Below are 22,659 nucleotides of genomic sequence, written 5' to 3' on the forward strand. Positions count from 1 at the left end.
AGATCAAAAGGGTGCTTCTACTAAATACTGAGCAAAGGGTCTGAATACTTAGGACCATGTGATATTTCAGCTTTTCTTTTTTAATAAATCTGCAAAAATGTCAACAATTCTGTGTTTTTCTGTCAATATGGGGTGCTGTGTGTACATTAATGAGGAAAAAATGAACTTAAATGATTTTAGCAAATGGCTGCAGTATAACAGAGTGAAAACTTTAAGGGGGTCTGAATACTTTCCGCCCCCACTGTAGTTACAGTATGTTATGCTGAAAGCCAGTGCCAGATGTGCACGCCAGTTTACTCTAATGCACATGCGCATTAAAGAACACATGTGAATACACACTCAGCCCTGACTCTGTGTACTGGTCCAAGAACTGCTCCATGCACATGTGTGGATCCTGGGGCATTGCCATGAACAGGATCTTCCTGGCCGTCGCCTCACACTGCCAAAGATGGCACTTCTTTTGCTGCCTTCAGCATTTGGCCACACTTAGTCTTGCATATTGGCTCCATCTACCCCACTTGTCTGCCATGTTGTTTTTCCAAGTGTTTGTGGAACTCTTAGATTGGATCACGTGTACGGATGACTATGACTTAAGTTTTTTCTGAGACATTGACCTGGGGCAAGCAAGCAGCAAAGTTGGAGAAAAGTAGAACTCCTGATCTGCATAGTTGTTCTAGAAAGCCAGATAACTTGCATTTTAAAACGGGGAGATCAGCAATTGTAGCCTCCTTTTATTTTTAGTACAAGTTTCCCTTAACTTGTTCATTGTCTGAATGCACATTTGTAGCTGGTTTACCCTCTGGATGAAGTAACATTTGGTTATTCAACTAATTTATTACCAAAGCATAAGATTTAGGATTTTCCCCATAGGTAATTACCCTTCAGTCTGATACTTTATAATTGAATAATATTCAGTGAGGTGTTTTGGTATTTGTGAAAGGATTTTTTTTGGCTGCTAATTTCCTCTTCAGCTAGAATCTCTTAATGAGCCTGACTTCCCAATGGAAGATAAGGTGGGAGATTTACTAAAACTGGTGCACACCGAATCTGGTGCAGCTCTGTATTGTAACCAATTAGCTTCCAGGTTTTATTGTCAAAGCGTAACTGAACAAGCTGACGTTAGAAGCTGATTGGTTAGAATGTACAGCTGCACCAGATTCTGTATGCTCCAGGTTAAGTAAATAACCCCCATGGTTTAGTTGAAAGTTACAAATCTCAAATGTAGACCCAAAAAAGAGTCCTCCTAAAACAAGCAGAGCAGGTGCGCATTTCTCTCAACCAAAGGAAAACTACTATGGCATTGATGTTAAAGGGAAAATATTTTACTAGATAAAAAGAACGCCTTCTAAGTCCATATTCCCCATTGGCCAGGTCAGTAGAGAACCATCTTTGTTGCTTTTAAGAACATAGTGGGATTGAGAAGGGTAGAAGGAGTAGGAGTAGAACCACAGCCCACTAATTCCTAAACTCATTAATTGGTTGTTAAAATGTATTAAGAAAAATATTGTGCTTCCAGTGTAATTTTCTGCAGCGGGGTCATTGATCTCATTTGTGGAGAGAATGTATTTGTTCTTTCATGATGGCCTATCCATCAAGTGCTCTAAACGGCCCAGTCATTAACCACAAAATATGCAGCTACACTGTACCTTTTTTGTTGGGCACAAATAGTTTTCGTTGCCACCCAGTGTGGAATATTGTATATGATCAGAGTTACATTATATTTGCACAAAGCAAGTGTAAATTATAAAAGTGTAATGATCAAGTACCCAACACTGATAGTAGTTTTGGGCTTAACGTTGGTCACTACATTTGTATATTATGATTTTTTTTTTTGGTGAAGTAGGAATTCAGAACAATCCCTGTCGAACTATAGCTTACCTCCTTTACCTTGTTCTACAACAATGCAGGCAGAAGCCTTCTTTCCTGTACAGAGTAGTGGAGGATCTTTCTTTGACTTTCTGGTGAATCTCAGCACAAACAGAATTGAGGGACTGAGATCCAAAATTCATCTTCCTCTAGGGACATTCTCTTTATTGAATTCTGCATGGGTTTGTTTGGGGTTTCCTGACCAAATTGGCACTCGTGTGTAAGTGTGTGCACTTGTATGTCCTAGAGCCATTAGCTTTTCAGCTCCTCTGGACCACAGACTGAGATGCATAGTTATTTCCACCGTCTGAAGTCCTGTGTTATATGTAGGCTATTGTAATGGTCTGTGGATTGTGGCTGCAGGGAAACAAAAGTAATGTTTTTCACGTTTCTGTCTTGCAAACCTCTTTATCGAAAGGTGTTTTGGTGGATTCTTCTGTTTGAACAAAAGTATAACAAATCCTTAATTTTAGAATGTTGTTCTTCTATATTTATATACAGTATATGTGTGTACAGATATAGTTTTGTTGTACAGTTCACACTTTATATAATGTTCCTGTTCTGATCTGCATGCTCTTCTGGTCTACAATTCTTGTTTTTGTGTTCTTCATATTACAGCGAACCTCCACAAACACACATACTTACCTTTCTTTCATTCCCCCAACACTCCATTCAGCTATTATTATAACCCTGTATCCTGGGGGGCTGAGCAAGGGGAGTGGGGGGTACCTAATTTTTGAACCCTTTTAAATGGTTGTAAAGGCAGAGGGTTTGTTTATCTTCATGCATTCTATGCATGAAGATAAAAAGCCTTCTGTGTGCAGCAGCCGCCCCAGTACCCCCTAATAAGTACCTGAGTCCCATTTCTATCCAGCGATCTCCACGTCCGTGACTCTCCCCCCTGATTGACTCTCGCTGCCGTCAAAGTCAGTTAGCCAATCAGGAGAGAGAGGGGAAAGGCCGGACCAGGGCTCCATATTTGAATGGTCACACGGAGCTGCAGCTCGGCTCGGGTGCCCCCCAGTGCTGTGTTTTGGCCTAGGCCAACAAGGCCCAGGCCTAGGGCGGCACTTTGTGGGGGGCGGCAAAAAGCCGCCCCCCCCCCCCCCAAAACGGCACCCGCTCTCCTCCCGCACAACAGGGCACATCAAGAGAGTACAGCTTGGGAGTGCAGCGGCTGCAGATGGGGCCAGGAAGCAGTTAAATCAGGAGCTGTCAAGCCGCCCCTGTAAAGCTGTGATTCTCTCTCTCTGATGTGGCCAATCATGGGGAGGGAAACAGCAGGGAGGAAGCTGGGCGGCGGCATGACAAAATCAATTAGAGCCGCTCTCTCTCTTTCTTCTCTCTTCTCTGTTCAGCTGACAGAAAGGGGAGGGGGGGCGAGCGGGGGAGTTCTCTGGTAAATTGAGCAGCGCTGTGACAGGGAGAGGAGAGATGCGGGCTGTCTGTGTATCTCCCCCGCTCGCCCCCCCTCCTCTTTCTGTCAGCCGAAGAGAGAAGAGAGAGAGAGCGGCTCTAATTGGTTTCCCTGTGCCGCTGCCCAGCTTCCTGACTGCTGTTTCTCACCCCATAATTGGCCACAGCAGAGGGCCAATCAGAAGACTCTGGGGGGCATCATGGGAAGAGTAATCCCTGAAGAATGGCAGCCCTGTGTGTCCACAGACATCATGCTACAGCCCCCAGCATGAATGCACTCTGCTGGGGGGGGGGTTACAGGAGGAGAAAAAGAGAGTACTGTGCTGGGGAAGCCAGATAGGGAGCCACGCTGTACCCGCACCACCAGAGCCACGCTGTACCCGCACCACCAGAGCCACGCTGTACCCACACCACCAGAGCCACGCTGTACCTGCACCACCAGAGCCACGCTGTACCTGCACCACCAGAGCCACGCTGTACCTGCACCACCAGAGCCACGCTGTACCCGCACCACCAGAGCCACGCTGTACCCGCACCACCAGAAAGCCACGCTGTACCCGCACCACCAGAGCCACGCTGTACCTGCACTTGAAAGTCACGCTGTACCTGCACCACCAGAGCCACGCTGTACCCGCACCACCAGAAAGCCACGCTGTACCCGCACCACCAGAGCCACGCTGTACCCGCACCACCAGAGCCACACTGTACCCGCACCACCAGAAAGCCACGCTGTACCTGCACCACCAGAGCCACGCTGTACCTGCACCACCAGAAAGCCACGCTGTACCTGCACCACCAGAGCCACGCTGTACCCGCACCACCAGAGCCACGCTGTACCCGCACCACCAGAAAGCCACGCTGTACCTGCACCACCAGAGCCACGCTGTACCTGCACCACCAGAGCCACACTGTACCCGCACCACCAGAGAGCCACGCTGTACCCGCACCACCAGAGAGAGAGCCACGTTGTTCCCGCACCACCAGAGAGACGTTGTTCCCACAACCCCAGAGCCATGCTGTACCCACACCACCAGAGAGCCATACTGTACCCGCACCACCAGAGAGCCACGCTGTACCCGCACCACCAGAGAGCCACGCTGTACCCGCACCAACAGAGGGGGAGAAAGATGAAGCCACTGCCAGGGTAGAGATGCTACACTACTGACTAAAGTTGGCCTGGGCAACCCAGAGTGAGTGAACGTCCAGCCGGAGGAATCACTGTTGCAGTTTCACCGGATCTGGTAAGAGAGCCTGTTGGCCATTATACATTACTGTTCCCAGGAACTGAGCCATTAGGAAGTACCTAATCTGATATCCTCTAGGCCAACCCTAGTGACACCACTGTCCCAGAGCCCAAAACAAGTTACGGCACTGAGTTTCGGTAACTGGCCAGACAGGGATGCGCCAGCGTGGACACCCAGGACATCTGCCGCCCGGAGTCCCACAAGCGTCGATGGGCTTTCAGTAGAAGCCCACACCTCTCTCCCCACTGTCAGCCACACACACTCAGTACACAGCCAGGAGGAGGAGGAGCCACAGAGGAGGGACACGACTTCAGTGCAAGAACCTCCCAAAGCACCCAGCACATATCCCCTTACCCCCAAATGAAAAGATGCTGTATCGCTCACTGTCCTCCTCCCGCGGTGTCCCTTTGTCCTCTTCCCGTGGCGTCCCTCTGTCCTCCCATGAAGATGACAGGGCGGATCTTAAAAAGGAAGGGGTGTGGCCTTGACAGGAAGGGGTGGGTCATAGTTAAATTAGGGGGGTGCGCGAGCTTAGTCAGGCCTAGGGCAGCACAAAACCTAAATACACCACTGGTGCCCCCATAGCAAGCTGCTTGCTGTTGGGGCACTCAACAGAAGGGAGAGGTCACGAGCGCCGAAGAGGGACCAGAGAAGAGGAGGATCCAGGCTGCTCTGTGCAAAACCATTGCACAGGGCAGGTAAGCATAACATGTTTGTTATTTATGTTTAAATTCACAATATCTTTAAATCTGACTTGACTGCAGCTAATGTCATCTATTTTTCAAAGGTCTTGATGAGGATGGGGGGGTGGGGGGGGGGGGGGCAGAGGCTTTGGCTATCTGGGATGAATGTTTTAAGTACACTTACAATTTAATATTCTTTCCTGTTCCTAAAAATAATTAGAGTTTAGAATATACATATGCTCATGTGCCATAAAACCAGAAAAGCTAACCTTGAAAGGGAAATAAGCTCACTTGTTTACTTTTGGAAGTGCAAAATAGAAAATATGCGGCAGCGGATCCATTTGCTTGTCGTGTGATCACATTGCAGAGACCAGGTTTAAGACTGGGTTCACACCGCAGCACGGAGCAGCTCACAGCAGCGGTCTAGTGTGTCCCCGTTTTACCATTTCAGCCTGAATTTTTGGCTGAATTCGGACCTGAATTGGACCAGAAGACGCACAGGACCCCTGTGCAATTTGCACTGGAGCCGCTCCGGAGATGTGTGAACTGGCTCCTCAGAGAGCCGGTCACAAATATCCCTTGAATTCCCTTTATATCTGATAACTCTGAAATACACAGGGGTAAGGGGAAATCTTACCATCAACAAGTCTTGACATATTTTCTATCCCCTTCCTAAAATTTAGTTCAAAACTTAAAAAAAAAAGTTTTGCCCTGACTTAGCGATTTAAATGTATGGTTTCATCAAGCCTTTTCCCTTTTAATAGCACTTTCTAGCCTGTAATATGAAATTTGTTTGTAGAACTTATTCTTCTGCCTAAACAGTTTTTCCCTCCTTTGTGTTTGGTTGTATTTGACAACTAATGCTTACCAATGTATTATATGGTTATCTCTGTGTGTGTGTGTCTCCTAAGTGTACTGTGTAAAAACTTAGCACTCATTAGATTTTGTTCCCACTGTTCTTCGATATTACTGGTGTGGAATATGAGCTGGTCCTGGTACATTTGTCTCTCATTATAATACCCCTTGTAATTTATTTTGATAATGTGCACTCAGGGCATTCAGGGACTCCCAGGGATACCCGGAGAAGTCGGATTTCAAGGTGATAAGGTGAGGATTTACATTATTTTCAGCACCTAAAGCACAGTCTTCACGCCTCATTGTACTTTTTCAAGTCTCTTTTCTTATAATGGTATTGTTATTCAGGATTTAGATGCAAATGGTCACCTGTAGTTGTGTTTTAAATAATTATATTCATCTTGCTTTTTTATATGATTTTTTTAATATGCAGCAAACCCACCAATACAACCAGCAACTGATAACATGATTGGCAGTATTGTGAAATAGTAATAAAATAGTTAAAGTATATCTAAGGCCATTTGGGGGGGGGGTTGTAGGAATGGGTTTGAAACCCTTTTTTATTGTTGTGGGGGTTTTTTTGTTTTTTTTTGTTTTTGTTTTTTACAATCTGTATCACATTGATGAGATTCCCCATTACTTTCTGCATTGTCAACACAACAGTACCTCAAAGAAAATCTCTTAAAACTGTGGGAAGTGCTCTGTCAGGCAGTTCTCACTGGAACAGTTGCCCCTATTGCAAAATTTCTCCTCTATTCCTATTCTGGTTACTCAAAATTCTTGCTTTCCAGGGTGGATTGCTTTTTAGAGCCAGTTTACAGGTGGCTCAAATGCACCTCCTTGATGTCTGGGTTTTTGATTTTTGGGGGGGGGGGGGGGAATCCTGCCATACTGCATCGTAGCCATGTGAATGAGATGTGGCCCTTACACGGTCCTATTTACTTAAAATTGGTGGTGAAACCAGCTACCAAAAGCAAAATGCTGTATAGAATTTGCTACAGCACAACCACATCAGTGTATACAGACATTTTCGCTAGCAATGTTAACTTGCCAGTGTGCGGTCTAGGGGGGAGGAATTTGGCCGGGGGGGGGGGGGGGGGGGGGGGAATCGTGCATCATTCACCTACTTTTGCTGCCTGTGGGAATGAGGCCTTTAAAACACATTTGTGCAATACAGAGACATACACCAATTTATGTAAGGACATATTTTTACTGAATCTGTTTTTTTTATTGGTTGAATTGTCAGGTTATACACTGTGTAACTCCTTTGATTTCTGTCTAATAGGGGAGTCAGGGTCTACCAGGCCCACCAGGACCTCGTGGGAAGACTGGACCTGTGGTAAGATCTGTTTCCCTAATCAGCAGAGGTTAAATATTGTCCTTATATTACCTTTGTTTTTTCTGTCTTCATTTTAATACAGTCCACATTATTACATTGCGAAATTCTTCACTAGGCTTCCATTGTTGGCGCAGTGTTAAATATAAACCACTGAACTTCATGTAATTTTTTCCGACATCTTGTTAGAATAAACACTGCAAAACAGAATAAGAAATCTTCATTAAGCTGATGCTGTCGAGGCATATGTCCGCTATAAATAAACCATAATAGCCACTTTTTGTTCTATGATTTGCTTAGGCGTACTGTGTATAAGGCACTTCGATTTTTGGCAGATGGAGATTTGACTGTTGTAGTTTTGCGTTGCTGAGAGACTTATTACCAATGCCCAAAATGCCATGGTAAAAAGTAGCATGGCATGCTGAGAGAAATATTTCTGAATTAGAGAGGCTAAAGGTGCCTAATCTTGGTTTGGAATGACCAAGTGAATATTCTGCTTCCTCTGGTGTGTCTAAAGAGTATAGTATGGCTTTGCGTTAGTTGTGATCATTGTGCATACTAAAAATCCCATAGTCCATAATCCCTAGCCCATCTTGGGAGTGATCAACTATGGCTATGTTACTGCATACCATGGAAAACAAGCATAGCCACCCTCTAACAGGTAGTCGGATCACAGCAGCAAACAAAAAAGGAACCTGAGAGCAATAGAAGGTACTTTTTTTGAGTTAGGAATATAAAGTATGATTGAATAAAATGTTCTTTTACCAAATCACAGTTTAGTGTCACTTTAATGTTTTACTTTTGTACACAACTTGACATTTTTCTTTTAAGCACATATCTTTTTTCATTTACAGGGTAAACCAGGGGATAAAGGTTTGGTCGGCTTACCAGGTCCACCAGGTCCGGAGGTATGTCATTTGCTAGGTGATTTAGTTTTCTAAGAAAGGGCTAGAACCTCTGTCAGTTGTTATTGCTGTGTCCCCGATGGGAAGATTTTCTTTTCTCACTTCCCGAAAAAAGGTTCTAATCCTTCCCCAGTGTAAGCAACATGTTTAAAAAGTTCAACTTAGACCTCATGTACACTGGAGATTTTTACAGCTGCTGTTTTGGGCTTCAGGCTTTTTTTTTCTACAGCCACTAAACTTCTCAGCATGTTATCCTATGTCTCCATGCACACATAGGCTGTTATCAGCAGTTTTTGGCAGGGGCGTTGTCTGGTTGGAAAAAACAAAACAAGAACTAGTAGGTTTGAAGAGGACTTTTTCAGTTGGAAAAGCGCTCTAACTCTGAAAAAGCTAAAAAAAAGTGGTTATTCTGCGTTTATGAGCATTTTTGAGCCATAAGCTTTTGTGGGAGTATAGTTTTGCTAAAAAACGCTTACAAAAGCTAATGCAAAAAGGCTGCAAAAGGTTAGAAATCTTGCATTTCTTACAGCAGCATTCTACAGCTAAGGCTCCATGCACACTGGAGCTGATAAACTGCAGTTCATTGGAGTTTGGGCGTTTTTTTTAAAAGCCCATAAACTCCACTCTATGTTAGCCTATGTGTCCATGCACACATGGACGTTTTTTAATGAGCAGTGGAGTTTATGGGCTTTTTTCTGAACGCCAGACATTCGCGTTCAAGAGCAGTACTGGAAACGCCAGACACCGGTAAAAGGTGTTAAACGAGGGTTAACGCTGTAAAAAGAGTGTTAAGCCTCATTCGGCGTTTCTCTGCCTCTATTTAAAATCAGTGGTTCCCTATGGGAGCCCATTGATTTGAATAGAAGTCGCACCGGAAGGCGGATCATTATAATCCGACTTGCGGTGTGACTTGTGTGCTGAGGATGAAGGGGAACCCTGCCACAATGAAAAAAAAAAATTGGCGTGAGGTCCCCCCCTCAGACAATACCAAGCGCTTTGGTCTGGTATGGATTTTAAGGGGAACCCCCTTCGCCGAAAAAACGGCGTGGGGGTCCCCTCCAAAATCTATAGCAAACCCTTATCCGAGCACGCAGCCCGGCCGGTCAGGAAAGGAGGTGGGGACGAGCGAGCGTCCCCCCTCCTTAACCGTACCAGGCCGCATGCCCTCAACATGGGGGTAGGTGCTTCGGGGCAGGGGGGGGGGGGCGCTGCGCCCCCCCCCCCACCTGAAAGCACCTTGTCCCCATGTTGATGAGGACAAGGGCCTCTTCTTGACAACCCTGGCCGTTGGTTGTCGGGGTCTGCGGGCGGGGGGCTTATCGGAATCCGGGAGCCCCCCACCCTATGGGAATGAGTATGGGGTACATTGTACCCCTACCCATTCACCTGGGAAAAGGGTCAAAAATAAATCACACTACACAGGTTTTTAAAGTAGTTTATTAGTCAGCTCTGGGGGTCGTCTTCCGACTTTGGGGGTCTCTTCCTTCTTCTCCACGCTCTCCGGCCTTTTCTCCCGGTTTCTGGCCTCTTCTCTCGGTCTCCAGTGTCTTCTCCCGCTCTCCGGTTCTTCTGCCGGGCTCTTCTGATATCGTCTGCTCTTTTGCCGCTCTTTTGCTAGCGGTGGCCCGGTCTTCTCCGTCATCATCCAGTGACCACGCCCCATGCCTATGTAAGCAGTTGCGCAACGCGCACCCGGGATTACAGTGGCAGAGAGCGGCGTGTCAACATCGGAAGAAGAGCAAAGGGAGAAGACGACGGAGAAGACCGGGCCACCGCTAGCAAAAGAGCAGAAGATAGCAGAGGAACCGGAGAGTGGGAGAAGACACCGGAGACCGGGAGAAGAGGCCGGAGAAGAAGGAGAAGACCCCCGGAGCTGACTAATAAACTACTTTAAAAACCTGTGTAGTGTGTTTTATTTTTTACACTTTTCCCAGGTGAATGGGTAGGGGTACGATGTACCCCATACTCATTCACATAGGGTGGGGGGCCGGGATCTGGGGGCCCCCTTATTAAAGGGGGCTCCCAGGTTCCGATAAGCCCCCTCCCGCAGACCCCGACAACCAAAGGCCAGGGTTTTCGGGAAGAGGCCCTTGTCTTCATCAACATGGGGACAAGGTGCTTTGAGGTGGGGGGGAGCAGCGCCCCCCCGCCCCGAAGCACCTACCTCCATGTTGAGGGCATGTGGCCTGGTACAGTTAAGGAGGGGGGCACTCGTCCCCACCCCCTTTCCTGACCGGCTGGGCTGCGTGCTCGAATAAGGGTTTGGTATGGATTTTGGGGGGACCCCCACACCGTTTTTTAGGCGAAGGGCTTCCCCTTAAAACCCATACCAGACCGAAGGGCTTGGTATTGTCTGAGGGGGAACCCCACGCCATTTTTTTTTTTTTCATTGTGGCGGGGTTCCCCTTCATCCTCAGAACACAAGTCGCACCGCACGTCGGATCATAATGATCCAACTTCTGGTGCGACTAATATTCAAATCAATGGGCTCCCATAGGGAACCATTGATTTTAAATAGAGGCAGAGAACCACGGTTAAAAGCTAGCGCCGCTAAACGTGCATTGACGGCAATGCAAAACGCTGATAAAATCGTGTTTTTAAAGCAGCGTTTTCCTGCCAGCAATCCGACGTTCAGAACGTCCGTTTATGAGCTCCAGTGTGCATGGAGCCTAAAGCTACTCGTGTTTTTATATCGTCCAGTGTGCATGAGGCCTTAATGACCCCTGTAGGTCCCTCAGTGTGGACAGCTGTGATAGTTATTGGCTCAGCTACATACTGTAAATGAAATCACCTGGGCAAAATTGAAGGAATTGGATAGCTGCCTAAGGATTGATTGGGCACATGTCAGAACCTCACCAATTGGGAAGAGCAAACATGTAAGGTTGAACTTGAACTGAAAGAGCTGTAACTTTTTATTTATAAATGTAGAACAAATGGGAGGGTGGGCATGTCTAGCTGTGCAATGTGAGAGAAGTAAGCTTACAGTGCCTTGAAAAAGTATTATTGTGAAGTGGAGTGAAAATGATAAAGGTTTTCATTTTTTTTTTACAAATATCTGAAAAGTGTGACGTGCATTTGTATTCATCGCCCTTTATTCCGATACCTCTAACTAAAATCTAGTTGAACCAATTGCCTTCAGAAGTATCTAATTAGTAAATAGAGTCCACCTGTGTGTAATGTAATCTCAGTAAAAATACAGCTTTTGTGAAGCCCTCAGAGGTTTGTTAGAAAACCTTAGTGAACAAACAGGATCATGAAGGCCAAGGAACACACATGACAGGTCAGGGATAAAAGTGTGGAGAAGTTTAAAGCAGGGCTAGGCTACAACAAAATATCCCAAGCTTTGAAAATCTCACAGAGCGCTGTTCAAGCCATCATCCGGAAATGGAAAGAGTATGGCATAACTTCAAACCTACCAAGACATGGCTGTCCACCTAAACTGACAGGCTGGGCAAGGAGAGCATTAATCAGAGATGCAGCCAAGAGGCCCATGGTAACTCTGGAGGGGCTGCAGAGAGCCACAGCTCAGGTGGGAGAATCTGTCCACAGGACAACTATTAGTTGTGCGCTCCACTAATGTGGCCTTTATGGAAGAGTGGCAAGAAGAAAGCCATTGTTGAAAGAAAGCCAAAAAAAGTCCTGTTTGCAAGAAGCCATGTGGGGGACACCACAAACATGTGGAAGAAGGTGCTCTGGTCAGATGAGACCAAAATTCAACTTTCTTTATCGCACATCATGGGACACAGAGCCTTAAGTAATTACTTAGTGGGTTATAGGCCACCTTAAGGTGATAGACACTGGTTATACCCAATCCAGGAAGTTCACGCCCTATATAACCCCTCCTCCTTCCAGGAGCACATCAGTTTTTTCGCCAGTGTCTGAGGTGTTGGTCACGAGTATAGATGTGCTCTGAGGAGCTCCAGGAGGGATCCATGCTGGATTTAAATAGCCTCCATAAAGACCAGATCCATCCAAAGTGCCACTAAGGCCTAAAAGGATGGTACCTGGGGCCTCGTATCCGAAGCACAAGGTTTTGCCTGTAACACCTCTCTTTGTAGGGCTGGACCCCAGGAACCCAGGGCTTTGGTCTTGCTTTCCTGGTGGGGTGTTTTACAGGTTCAAGGGAGTTGGAACCCCCGATATTTCGGGAACTGGTCCCTGAAGGTTTCCTAAACACAGCCCGCCGTGATGGGTGAAGGTTGGATTGTCTGTTAATTCAGCAAATCCTGCGGCAGGGATAAGGTAAGGGAAGAAACTTGGGTATTAAAAACACCTATGTATTCTTCCATTAGGGAAAAAGTGTTGTCATGCCTTAATTCTCCACTAGGGGGAGTCTATGCATATACCTACTCTGTTGTCTTCACTGCAAAGCTCAGTCTGTGTGTGGTCGCAGCAGCGTCTGCAGGGAGATTTTTTATCAAGGTAAAAAATCTGCAAATGTTTTCTTCCCCCCTGAAGGGACCAGAGGGTCAGGGGGACATCAGCGCTGTACCCCCCTTACATTACCCCCCCCCCCGCCGCGGGGGGGTCTGGAGGTCCCGCTGGTACTGCTAATTGTATTACTGTTGGCTGACTTTACTGTTGTTGGTGCCTGCTGCTGGATGGGTCTCTGCCTCTCCTCCCCCCTCCCTCGTGTTGGATCTGTGGACCCGAAAACGCCGCGCGGGAACATTTTTAAATGTAAAAGGGGCAGAATTTTTCTGAGGGGGCGGGGCCTAAGCGCAGTGCCATGAACGTCCACGAGGATGCCCGGCAGCCTAAAATAAATAAAACTACAGCTGTGACAATCTCTCCTTGGCTGACGAGGCAGAAACAAGCAGCCTGCAACTCAGGGACACAGGAGCTGTGGGACACATGAGGGTTGCAAACTGGCATTCCTGATACAGGAAAGACACCTTTTTCCCAGCACTAGGCTGAACTTTATAGCAGCTTTAAATGTCATGACTATATTCAGCAATTAAGTGCAATTTGTATAGTGCCTCTGTTTTTGTACTTAGGACTACGCCTACCAAAAAAGACACTACAAAAACCAAAAAAGTAAAGGTTTCACCCCCAGGCGTTAGGATCTCGAGTCGCATTTCCACGCTGTCATCCTCGCCTGAATTACCAGTTATGGCAAGCCAGGGTGAGCCGTTGGAACAAATTGATGGTGCAGCTGCTTCTCACATCTTAGCCCCTGTATACGTGACTGAAGATGTCCTTTCCTCCTCCCTGCAGGGCCTGGAAGGAAGATTAGCGGCTTTAATCGCATCCTCCATTCAAATGGATAGGAAGCGTGCTAGATCCCCCTCCCCCACTTCAGAACCTTTGCAGGGAGAGCAGTGGGCTCAGAATGAGGTTTTACCCTCAGTTGATCAGGAGGAAAAACAAACCGATGATTCCTCTGTGGAGGAAACAACGGTAGATGAACCTTTTTCAGCCTCACAATCTGGGAAATTGCTGATACAAACTCTTACAGAGATGGTTCGTTCCACTTTCATGCTGCCCCTAATGTAGTCTCCTGAAAGCTTGGTTTCTTCCTTGGGTTCCTTAAAACCTTCTCAGCTTTTGCATGCGTTTCCTGCACATGCATTACTAGAACAGCTTATTTTTGCTGAATGGGATCACCCGGATAAGCATTTTCTCCCTCCTAAAAGATTTTCAATTCACCATCCCCTGGAGGAGAAATTCTCCAAAAAATGGAAAGTACCAGCAGTTGACGCTGCGATTTCCAGTGTGATTAAAAGCCTAACCTGTCCTGTAGACAATGCACAAATGCTTAAGGATCCAACAGGTAAAAAGTTGGAATCCCTGTTTAAATCTACTTTTTCCTTGGCAGGTACCGTTACTCAGCCTGCAGTCGCTGCAATAGGCGTCTGTCAATCACTAACGAACCAATTTAAACAGGCTCTTAGAGAGATTCCTGCACAACAAGCTCAGAAATTGGCTGAACTACCAAAAGCATTATGCTTTGCCATAGATGCCATTAAAGATTCTATCCACCAGGCGCCCCGCCTTACGCTTATGCTTATACCATTTAAAAACCTCCTAACTGTGTTCCCTTTTCACGGGAAGCGACTATTTGGAGAAGACATGGACAAATGTATCCAAACAATTTCTGGTGGGAAAAGTACTCTTTTGCCAGTCAAAAGAAAGTATAAACGCCCTTCATTTAAATGGGCTCTTTCCCCTGCGCCAGGGGCTTCCGCCTCTAGGCAGTGGCGACGGCCTCCGCCGTCAGACTCTAGAGGAAAACCTCAGGGTCAGACCCAGGCTCAAAAGAAGTCCTAGGGTCGAAAAGCTGCAAAGCAGAATCCTAAAGCCTCATCATGAAGAGGCAAAGAGGCAACCCCCCTCACCAAGGTGGGGGGAAGACTTCTGCAGTTTTCAGAAGTCTGGAAAGAGGAAATTCAGGACAGAAGGGTCATCTCCATGGTAACGCTGGGGTACAAGCTAGAATTTCGGGACTTTCCACTGTCTTGCTTCCTGAGGTCAAGCGTTCCCAAAGATTCAGAGAAAAGACAATCTGTGTTTCAAGCACTAGACTGATTAATATCTCAAGGGGTGATCATACAGATGCCCACAAAAGAGCAAGGTCTGGGGTTTTATTCAAATCTTTTTATGGTACCAAAACCAAATGGGGATGTCAGTCCTATTCTAGATCTAAAAAATCTAAATCAGTTCCTGAATATCTGCTCCTTTCGCATGGAAACGATCAGGTGAGTAGTTTCTATCCTTCTAGGAGGAGAACATCTGGCATTAATTAACATCAGGGATGCATATCTGTATGTCCCTGTATTTCCCGCTCACCAAAAGTTTCTGCGGTTCGAGTTAGAACAGCGCGATTTTCAGTTTGTAGCCCTGCCCTTCGGGCTAGCCACAGCACCCCAGGTGTTCACAAAACCCCACCTCTAGCCAGGTTAAGGGCACAGGTCAAAACAGTCGTAGCGTACCTAGACGATCTATTACTAATAGATCAGTCGGTGGCTCGTTTGGAGCAAAGCGTACGCACTACAACCAACTATCTGGAAAGTTTGGGTTTGGATACTCAACCTAGAGAAATCTTCCTTAATACTGCTAAAAAGGTTGGAGTACTTGGGTCTGATCATAGACACAGTTCAGGAAAGGGTGTTCTTGCCTCAGGCAAAGATCAACTCCATAAGAGAGCTGGTGCAGATGGTCAGGTCGAAAGGCGATCCCTCCATTCGACGTTACATGAGGTTGCTAGGAATCATGGTGGCTTCATTCAAAACGGTTCCCTATGCCCAGTTTAATTCAAGTCTGTTGCAAAACAGTATGCTGTCTGCTTGCAACAAAAAAATTCAAGTTTTAGACTTGCCAATGCGGCTGTCCCCAAGAGTGTCCCAAAGCCTCACTTGGTGGTTACTAACCCAGAATCTGTTGAAAGGAAAATTTTTACAACCAGTCATCTAAAAAGTGGTAATGACGGATGCCAGCCTTTCAGGCTGGGGAGCAGTACTAGAAAAGACAGCTGTCCAGGGACAGTGGTCAAGAACCGAAAGAACCTTGCCCGTCAATATCCTAGCGATACGATCCTAGTCTTGCTCTAAAGGCCTGGACTTTCAGGTTACGGATTGTCCTGTCAGGATCCAATCCGACGATGCCACAGCTGTGGCCTATATCAATCACCAATGGGGCACCAAGAGTTTCTTGAGTCGCCAGTAGTTATTCCCAGGGGAATGGTCTCTTCACCCCAACATATTTAGGGCTATTTGCCAAAGATGGGGGACTCTGGACGTAGATCTTCTAGTGTCCAGGTTCAACATGAAGTTAGTCAACTTTGTGACCAGAACAAGGGATCCACTCGCATGCGGAACAGATGCATTGGTGACCCCATGGGATCAGTTTTCACTGATCTATGCATTCCCCCTATTCAGTTACTGCCTCGACGACTTTGCAGGATCAAGCTGGAAAGAAAGCTGGTAATTCTGGTGGCACAAGCATGGCTCAGAAGGTCATGGTATGCAGAAATCATAAAGATGGTAGTGGAGGGCCCATGGTCCCTCCCACTAGGGCCAGATCTGCTCTCACAGGGACCGATATTCCATCCATCCTTCCTTACGGTCTCTAAATTTAACGGCTTGGCTATTGGAACCCACATTCAAAAGAAACGTGGGCTTTCCCGGTCAGTTATCTCTACCCTGATTAATGCAAGGAAGCCAGCTTCCAGAACTATATATTAGGGTCTGAAGGGCTTATGTTTCCTGGTGTGAATCCAAGGGTTGGCACCCTCGGAGATATATCATAGGCAGAATTCTTGCCTTTCTACAATTAGGGGTAGAAATGAAATTATCCTTGAGTACTATTAAAGGCCAAGTCTCAGCTTTATCGGTATTATTTCAAAGACCACTTGCTACACATTCTTTAGTCCGGGGTTTTATACAAGGGTTAACACAGCTTAATCTGCCCGTCAAACCTCCCTTGAACCCCTGGGACTTGAACTTAGTTTTGTCTGTTACAAAAATAGCCATTTGAACCGATACAACATATTCCCTTAGTCCTTTTGACAAGGAAGTTGGTATTTTTGGTTGCTATATCCTCAGCAAGGAATGTTTCGGAATTGGCTGCTCTTTCTTGTAAATATTTGATTTTTCTTGAGGACAGAGTGGTGTTACGCCCTCGTCCAGACTTTTTGCCAAAAGTAGTTTCAGGTTTTCACCTGAACCAAGATATTGTGCTGCCATCGTTTTTTTCCAAAACCATGTTCCAGGGAAGAAATGTCACTACATTGTCTTTATGTGGTGAGAGCAGTGCAAATCTATTTAAAGACAACTGCTCAGATTCGTAAGACTGATGTCTTATTTATTCTGCCAGAAGGTCCTAAGAAAGGAAAGGCAGCGTCAAAATCCACTGTCGCTAAGTGGATTCGGCAAGTGATAATTCAAACTTATGATTTAAGGGGTAAGATTCCCCTTTTCAAGTTAAGGCGCACTCTACCTGGGCGGTTAGCGCTTCTTGGGCAGTGCGTCATCAGGCCTCCATGGCTCAGATCTGTAAGGCTGCAACTTGGTCTTCAGTGCATACATTCACAAAATTTTATCAGCTGGATGTATGAGGTATGAGGATATCGCCTTCGGGCACAGTGTGCTGCAGGCAGCAGTATAGATCCTCAAGTCTGAGGGTACCCTCCAGGTTGTGTCTTCCTCCCCTCAAGTAGCATTGCTATGGGACGTCCCATTAAGTAATTACTTAAGGCTCTGTGTCCCATGATGTACGATAAAGAAAATAGGATTTTTATAACCGCTTACCTGTAAATTCCTTTTCTTGGAGTACATCATGGGACACAGAGGTCCCTCCCCTCTTTTTTTTTGGGATTTAAGTATATTGCTTTGCTACAAAAACTGATGTGCTGAAGGAGGAGGGGTTATATAGGGAGTGAATTTCCTGGATTGGGTATAACCAGTGTCCATCACCTGAAGGTGGCCTATAACCCATTAAGGAATTACTTAAGGCTTTGTGTCCCATGATGTACTTCAAGAAAAGGATTTTACAGGTAAGCTGTTATAAAAATCCTATTTTTTGGCCTAAAAGCAAAACGCTATGTGTGGCAGAAAACTAACACTACACTGAACACACTATCCCACCGTGAAACATGGTGATGGCAGCATCATGTGTTGGGGATGCTTTTCTTCATTAAGCAGGGACAGGGAAGCTGGTCAGAGTTGATGGAAAGATGAATGGAGCCAAACACAGGGCAATCTTAGAAGAAAACCTGTTAGAGTCTGCAAAAGATTTGAGACTGGGGCGGAGGTTCACCTTCCAGCAGGACGACGACCCTAAACATAGAGCCAGAGGTTTAGATCAAAGCATATTTATGTTTTTAGAATGGCCCAGTCAAAGTCCAGACCTAAATCCAATTGAGAATCTGTGGTAAGACTTGAAAATTGCTGTTCACAGATGCTCTTCATCCAATCTGACAGAGCTTGAGCTATTTTGCAAAGAAGAATGGGCAAAATTTTCACTCTCTAGTTGTGTAAAGCTGGTAGAAACATCCCCAAAAAGACTTGCAGCTGTAATTACAGCAAAAGGCGGTGACTCAGTATTGTATTGCACTTTGCAGTATTGCAAAGTATTGACTCAGGGGGTCTGAATACAAATGCACTCAACACTTTTCACATTTATTTGTAAAAACATTTGAAAACCATTTATCTTTTTTTCTTCCCCTGCAATTGTAGAACTTTTTAGTTGCCTAAATATAACCTGCTGAATATGCAATTGAGCTGATTTTCTAAGTGAGACTCCTAGAATAATTTGGTATGTGTGCCCAACCTATTTTGGAATTGCCAGCAATAAGATATTGCAGTATTGTAGGCATCCTTGCAATTGGAAGAAATGGTTTTTCAACTTCACCAGCGAAAAGGGTGCTTTACTGTAGAGGCTCTGAAAATAAAGAATTACCTTCAATAGATGCTGGTCTTAGCAGAATCAGCAGATTTTTAATTTATAATTTTTTTTAACAAAGGGTGGTAAGATACATGTCTAAAACCTGTAACATGAAAGGGGGTGTTTTACCTTTGTTATGGTTTGTTTCTATAAAGCACATTATAACATGCTGGCTTAATTAGGAAATGGAGGCGATGAGGGGGCAAGATTTGTATTTTTACTTGATGGAATGTATGCCTTTTTTTTCACTTAACTAGTAACAATCTTTCAATGTAAACATGCCCAGGGAAAGATTTAGGCATTCCTCTCATAACTTATATTTTGGGTAGTGCGGCTTTAGAGATAATACTAATGCAGTGTTTCCTCTAAGGGCAAATCACCTGCAACCTATTACCCTTTCATTTACAAGGGTCAGACCAGCTTAAACAAATGTCTCTGGTGGATGTTGGCTTTAATCCACCTGACTATTTTTATATCTTCTATGGACTGTATTTGTGAAATTTCTGCAATTTAGTTTCTTTGACACAAAACCCTAGGTGGACAGGAACAGAGTTAAAAGTGATGGCAGGGGGATCTTGCTATTGGGGAGTAAGTATGAGCTAAGGCGAGTTTGGACCAATCCCACAGAAAACTGTCAAATGATAACCGGCTGCATGCCCAATCAGCTGTGGAATTCCCCACCCTGCAGCCATACATAACTAAGGGCAGGGATGCTGATCACATTATTGGTCACATGGCCATATTCAGTCAATTATGTTGTCCAAATGGTCAATTACCATGTGGTCGTATTTGGTCAAAGATGTCACCAGCGTTCCTGCCATACAGCCGCATGTAACAATTCTGCTGCCACAGTTATGTGACAGCTTCCCACAGATTTGGGCCAAACCTTGTTCAACCCCAGCCTTATTACGGTGCAACAACACAAACTATCCATGCATCTCTATAAAGGAAACCAGCGAGTTTCCGAAACATCAGTCCTGCTTTTTTTGATCATGCTTCTTTTGAAGTAAACTGCCTTCAAGCATACTGAAGTTTTACCTTTCGCATGTGATCTCTCATTTAACCTGGCCATAGATGGATAGGATTTTGAATGAAAATTCTTAGGAAAAAGCCAACCATACATGGATCGAAATTCGGACAGTTCAGCAGGGACGGGGTTGGCTGTACAGAAGTCGGTCTACTTATCAACTTCTGTAAATCTCTGTACGATCACCTATAGCAGGCAACACTGATCACTGTATTGTGAAGGCAGGGAACTCTCCCTGCTGTCAGAACACAATAGCTCAGTGGAAGTGATTCCTCTATCCACCTTGAATGTGTGGATGGGGGAATGGGGTCTTTTTTTTTTCATTCAACACACTGGTTAAGTGAAAACAATTACTAATGTAAGGGCTGCCAAAGTCTTAGTAAAATGTGTATGAAAATTCTGAGAACATTTCAATTTTGTTTGAAAGATTTTGTTTGCTTTTAACAATTGATTTTGGAATGAATGGACTTTACCAAACGAAGACCACATACACTGTTAGAAATTCAAGAAAAACATTTTCCATCCTGCTCTTTCTATTTTCTTGCCACAGTGGTCAAAAAGGTCAAAAACAATCTTCAATTTGACTCCACTGATGATTAGAAAAACAAATAAACTTTCTTAGAAGATTAATTTCCTAAATATTTTTGCTCTTAACTGGAAGGCCTATACTGGTACTGTACAGGGAGTAGTCAGGGAACAGTCCCTGCAATGGATGATGTTTTGCCGTTTTGAGTAATTACATTTTATGGTGAGACGGGAAGAATACAATTATTGGATGTATGAGTTCAGTCCATTCAAGGTGTTTAATAAGAACATGATGACATCACAAGTGAGTCATTACATTTGGGGTGGGTTGCTGTATGTATCCCTGTCCTTTTCTTACAGCCTTAGTACTGCTGTACAACGGGAAGAAATCCCACTGGAAGCCAACAAACTGTAAAACTGTATTTTTTTGCTTTGGCCACACAGCAGAGGTTAGATCATGGGCTTGGCAGGCTGCATTGTGTTGTGTACGTTGAAATTGGATGTAATTCTTTACTGAACTATTCTGTTACAAGCAAATGGCATCTGCTCTGAATGAAATCTCCATATTTGTTTTTATAGGTTTTAGTATAGTAAGGCAAAGTAATCACTAGCACAATAACTAACAAAGAAAAACAGACACGTGTGCGCACAAATACACACACACACACATTTGCACATTGTAAAGCTATCTTTGAGCACTACAGCATATGTAGTGCAATTAGTAAGTAGAAAAACATGGCAGTTCAGACCAGAAATGCTTCATTGTTGTTATTGTTTAATCTAGTCAACAACGTGCATGGTGAGTTCAATGAATTTGATAGTGTATATGTGTGTGTGTGTGTATGTGTTAAAGGGGACATCCTCTTTACTGAAATAGAGCACGCTTTACTGTCTCTCCTGCTTATACTGGTACAGAGAGAGGCAAGGCTCACCTCCCTACCAGCTGACTGCAGGAATTATGTCCTCATGACATTTCATATAAGCCATGTAGATATAGTGAGTGCTACTTTCTGGGTGGCTATCTATAAATTATAACTTGCTCAAAATGAGGATTTTTTTTTAAGTCATTTTGCAACAGACTGGCTGCAGGGCCACCTTAATAGCATCATGGGCCCCTGGGCAAAGTATTGCTATGGGGCCCTACAAGCCTTTACGCACCTACTCCTAAGAATTAAAGTACAATATTTTCTACTTTCTGCTATGAAACACATCAAATTAGAAAAATGTAAAACATGTCTTCATAAATGTAGGCCAAAATGTATTCTGCTACATGTCTTTGGTATAAAAAATCCCTGAGAGACCTGTACTCTCTCAGCCCCCCTCACACCTGTACGCTCTCAGCCCCCCTCACACCTGTACGCTCTCACCCCCCTCACACCTGTATGCTCTCAGCCCCCCTCACACCTGTATGCTCTCAGCCCCCCTCACACCTGTACACTCTCAGCCCCCTCACACCTGTATGCTGTCAGCCCCCCTCACACCTGTAGGCTGTCAGCCCCCCTCACACCTGTAGGCTGTCAGCCCCCCTCACACCTGTAGGCTGTCAGCCCCCCTCACACCTGTAGGCTGTCAGCCCCCCTCACACCTGTAGGCTGTCAGCCCCCCTCACACCTGTATGCTCGCAGCCCCCCTCACACCTGTATGCTCGCAGCCCCCCTCACACCTGTACGCTCTCAGTCCCCCTCACACCTGTATGCTCGCAGCCCCCCTCACACCTGTACGCTCTCAGTCCCCCTCACACCTGTACGCTCTCAGTCCCCCTCACACCTGTACGCTCTCAGTCCCCCTCACACCTGTACGCTCGCAGCCCCCCTCATACCTGTACGCTCGCAGCCCCCCTCACACCTGTACGCTCGCAGCCCCCCTCACACCTGTACGCTCGCAGCCCCCCTCACACCTGTACGCTCGCAGCCCCCCTCACACCTGTACGCTCGCAGCCCCCCTCACACCTGTACGCTCGCAGCCCCCCTCACACCTGTACGCTCGCAGCCCCCCTACACCTGTACGCTCTCAGCCCCCCTCACACCTGTATGCTTTCAGCCCCCCTAACGCCTGTACAGTCTTAGCCCCCCTCACATGTGCATATATGACAGACATACATACACATGTACACAGACACCCATACACATGTACACACACATGTACACAGGCGCACATACACACACACAGGCACACACACATTTGCAGTATTAGATGTAAGGCCAACCACCATCAGTCTGAAGGTTTCTAAAAGTTCAGCTTCTTTTCTCTTCTCCTTTGGCTTAGCATGACGTTGACTAAAGTTGCCCAACATGCATTTCACAGTGGAAATGCTAATTAGGGATCTTGAGGACAATTTGCTTTTCCCCTATGATTTGTCAAGCCCGCTTGGGTGCTTGGCTTGCCTTCTTCCATCCTTTTAACTGGTTTCCATTATTAT

The 22,659-nt window shown here is 45.6% G+C and overlaps 1 protein-coding gene across 2 annotated transcripts in view; it reads left to right on the forward strand.

Moving 5' to 3' along the window:
* COL27A1 (collagen type XXVII alpha 1 chain) overlaps window positions 1-22,659 on the forward strand; it is a 656,744-nt gene that overhangs the window by 270,660 nt on the left and 363,425 nt on the right. For both annotated transcript variants that reach the window (XM_073600403.1, XM_073600404.1), the window contains exons 17-19: window positions 6,263-6,316; window positions 7,350-7,403; window positions 8,255-8,308. In XM_073600403.1, coding sequence (XP_073456504.1) covers window positions 6,263-6,316; window positions 7,350-7,403; window positions 8,255-8,308 — 162 coding nt within the window. The remainder of the gene's footprint in view (window positions 1-6,262; window positions 6,317-7,349; window positions 7,404-8,254; window positions 8,309-22,659) is intronic.

Source organism: Aquarana catesbeiana, linkage group LG09, assembly GCF_042186555.1.
Source record: "Aquarana catesbeiana isolate 2022-GZ linkage group LG09, ASM4218655v1, whole genome shotgun sequence".
Taxonomy (NCBI): domain Eukaryota; kingdom Metazoa; phylum Chordata; class Amphibia; order Anura; family Ranidae; genus Aquarana; species Aquarana catesbeiana.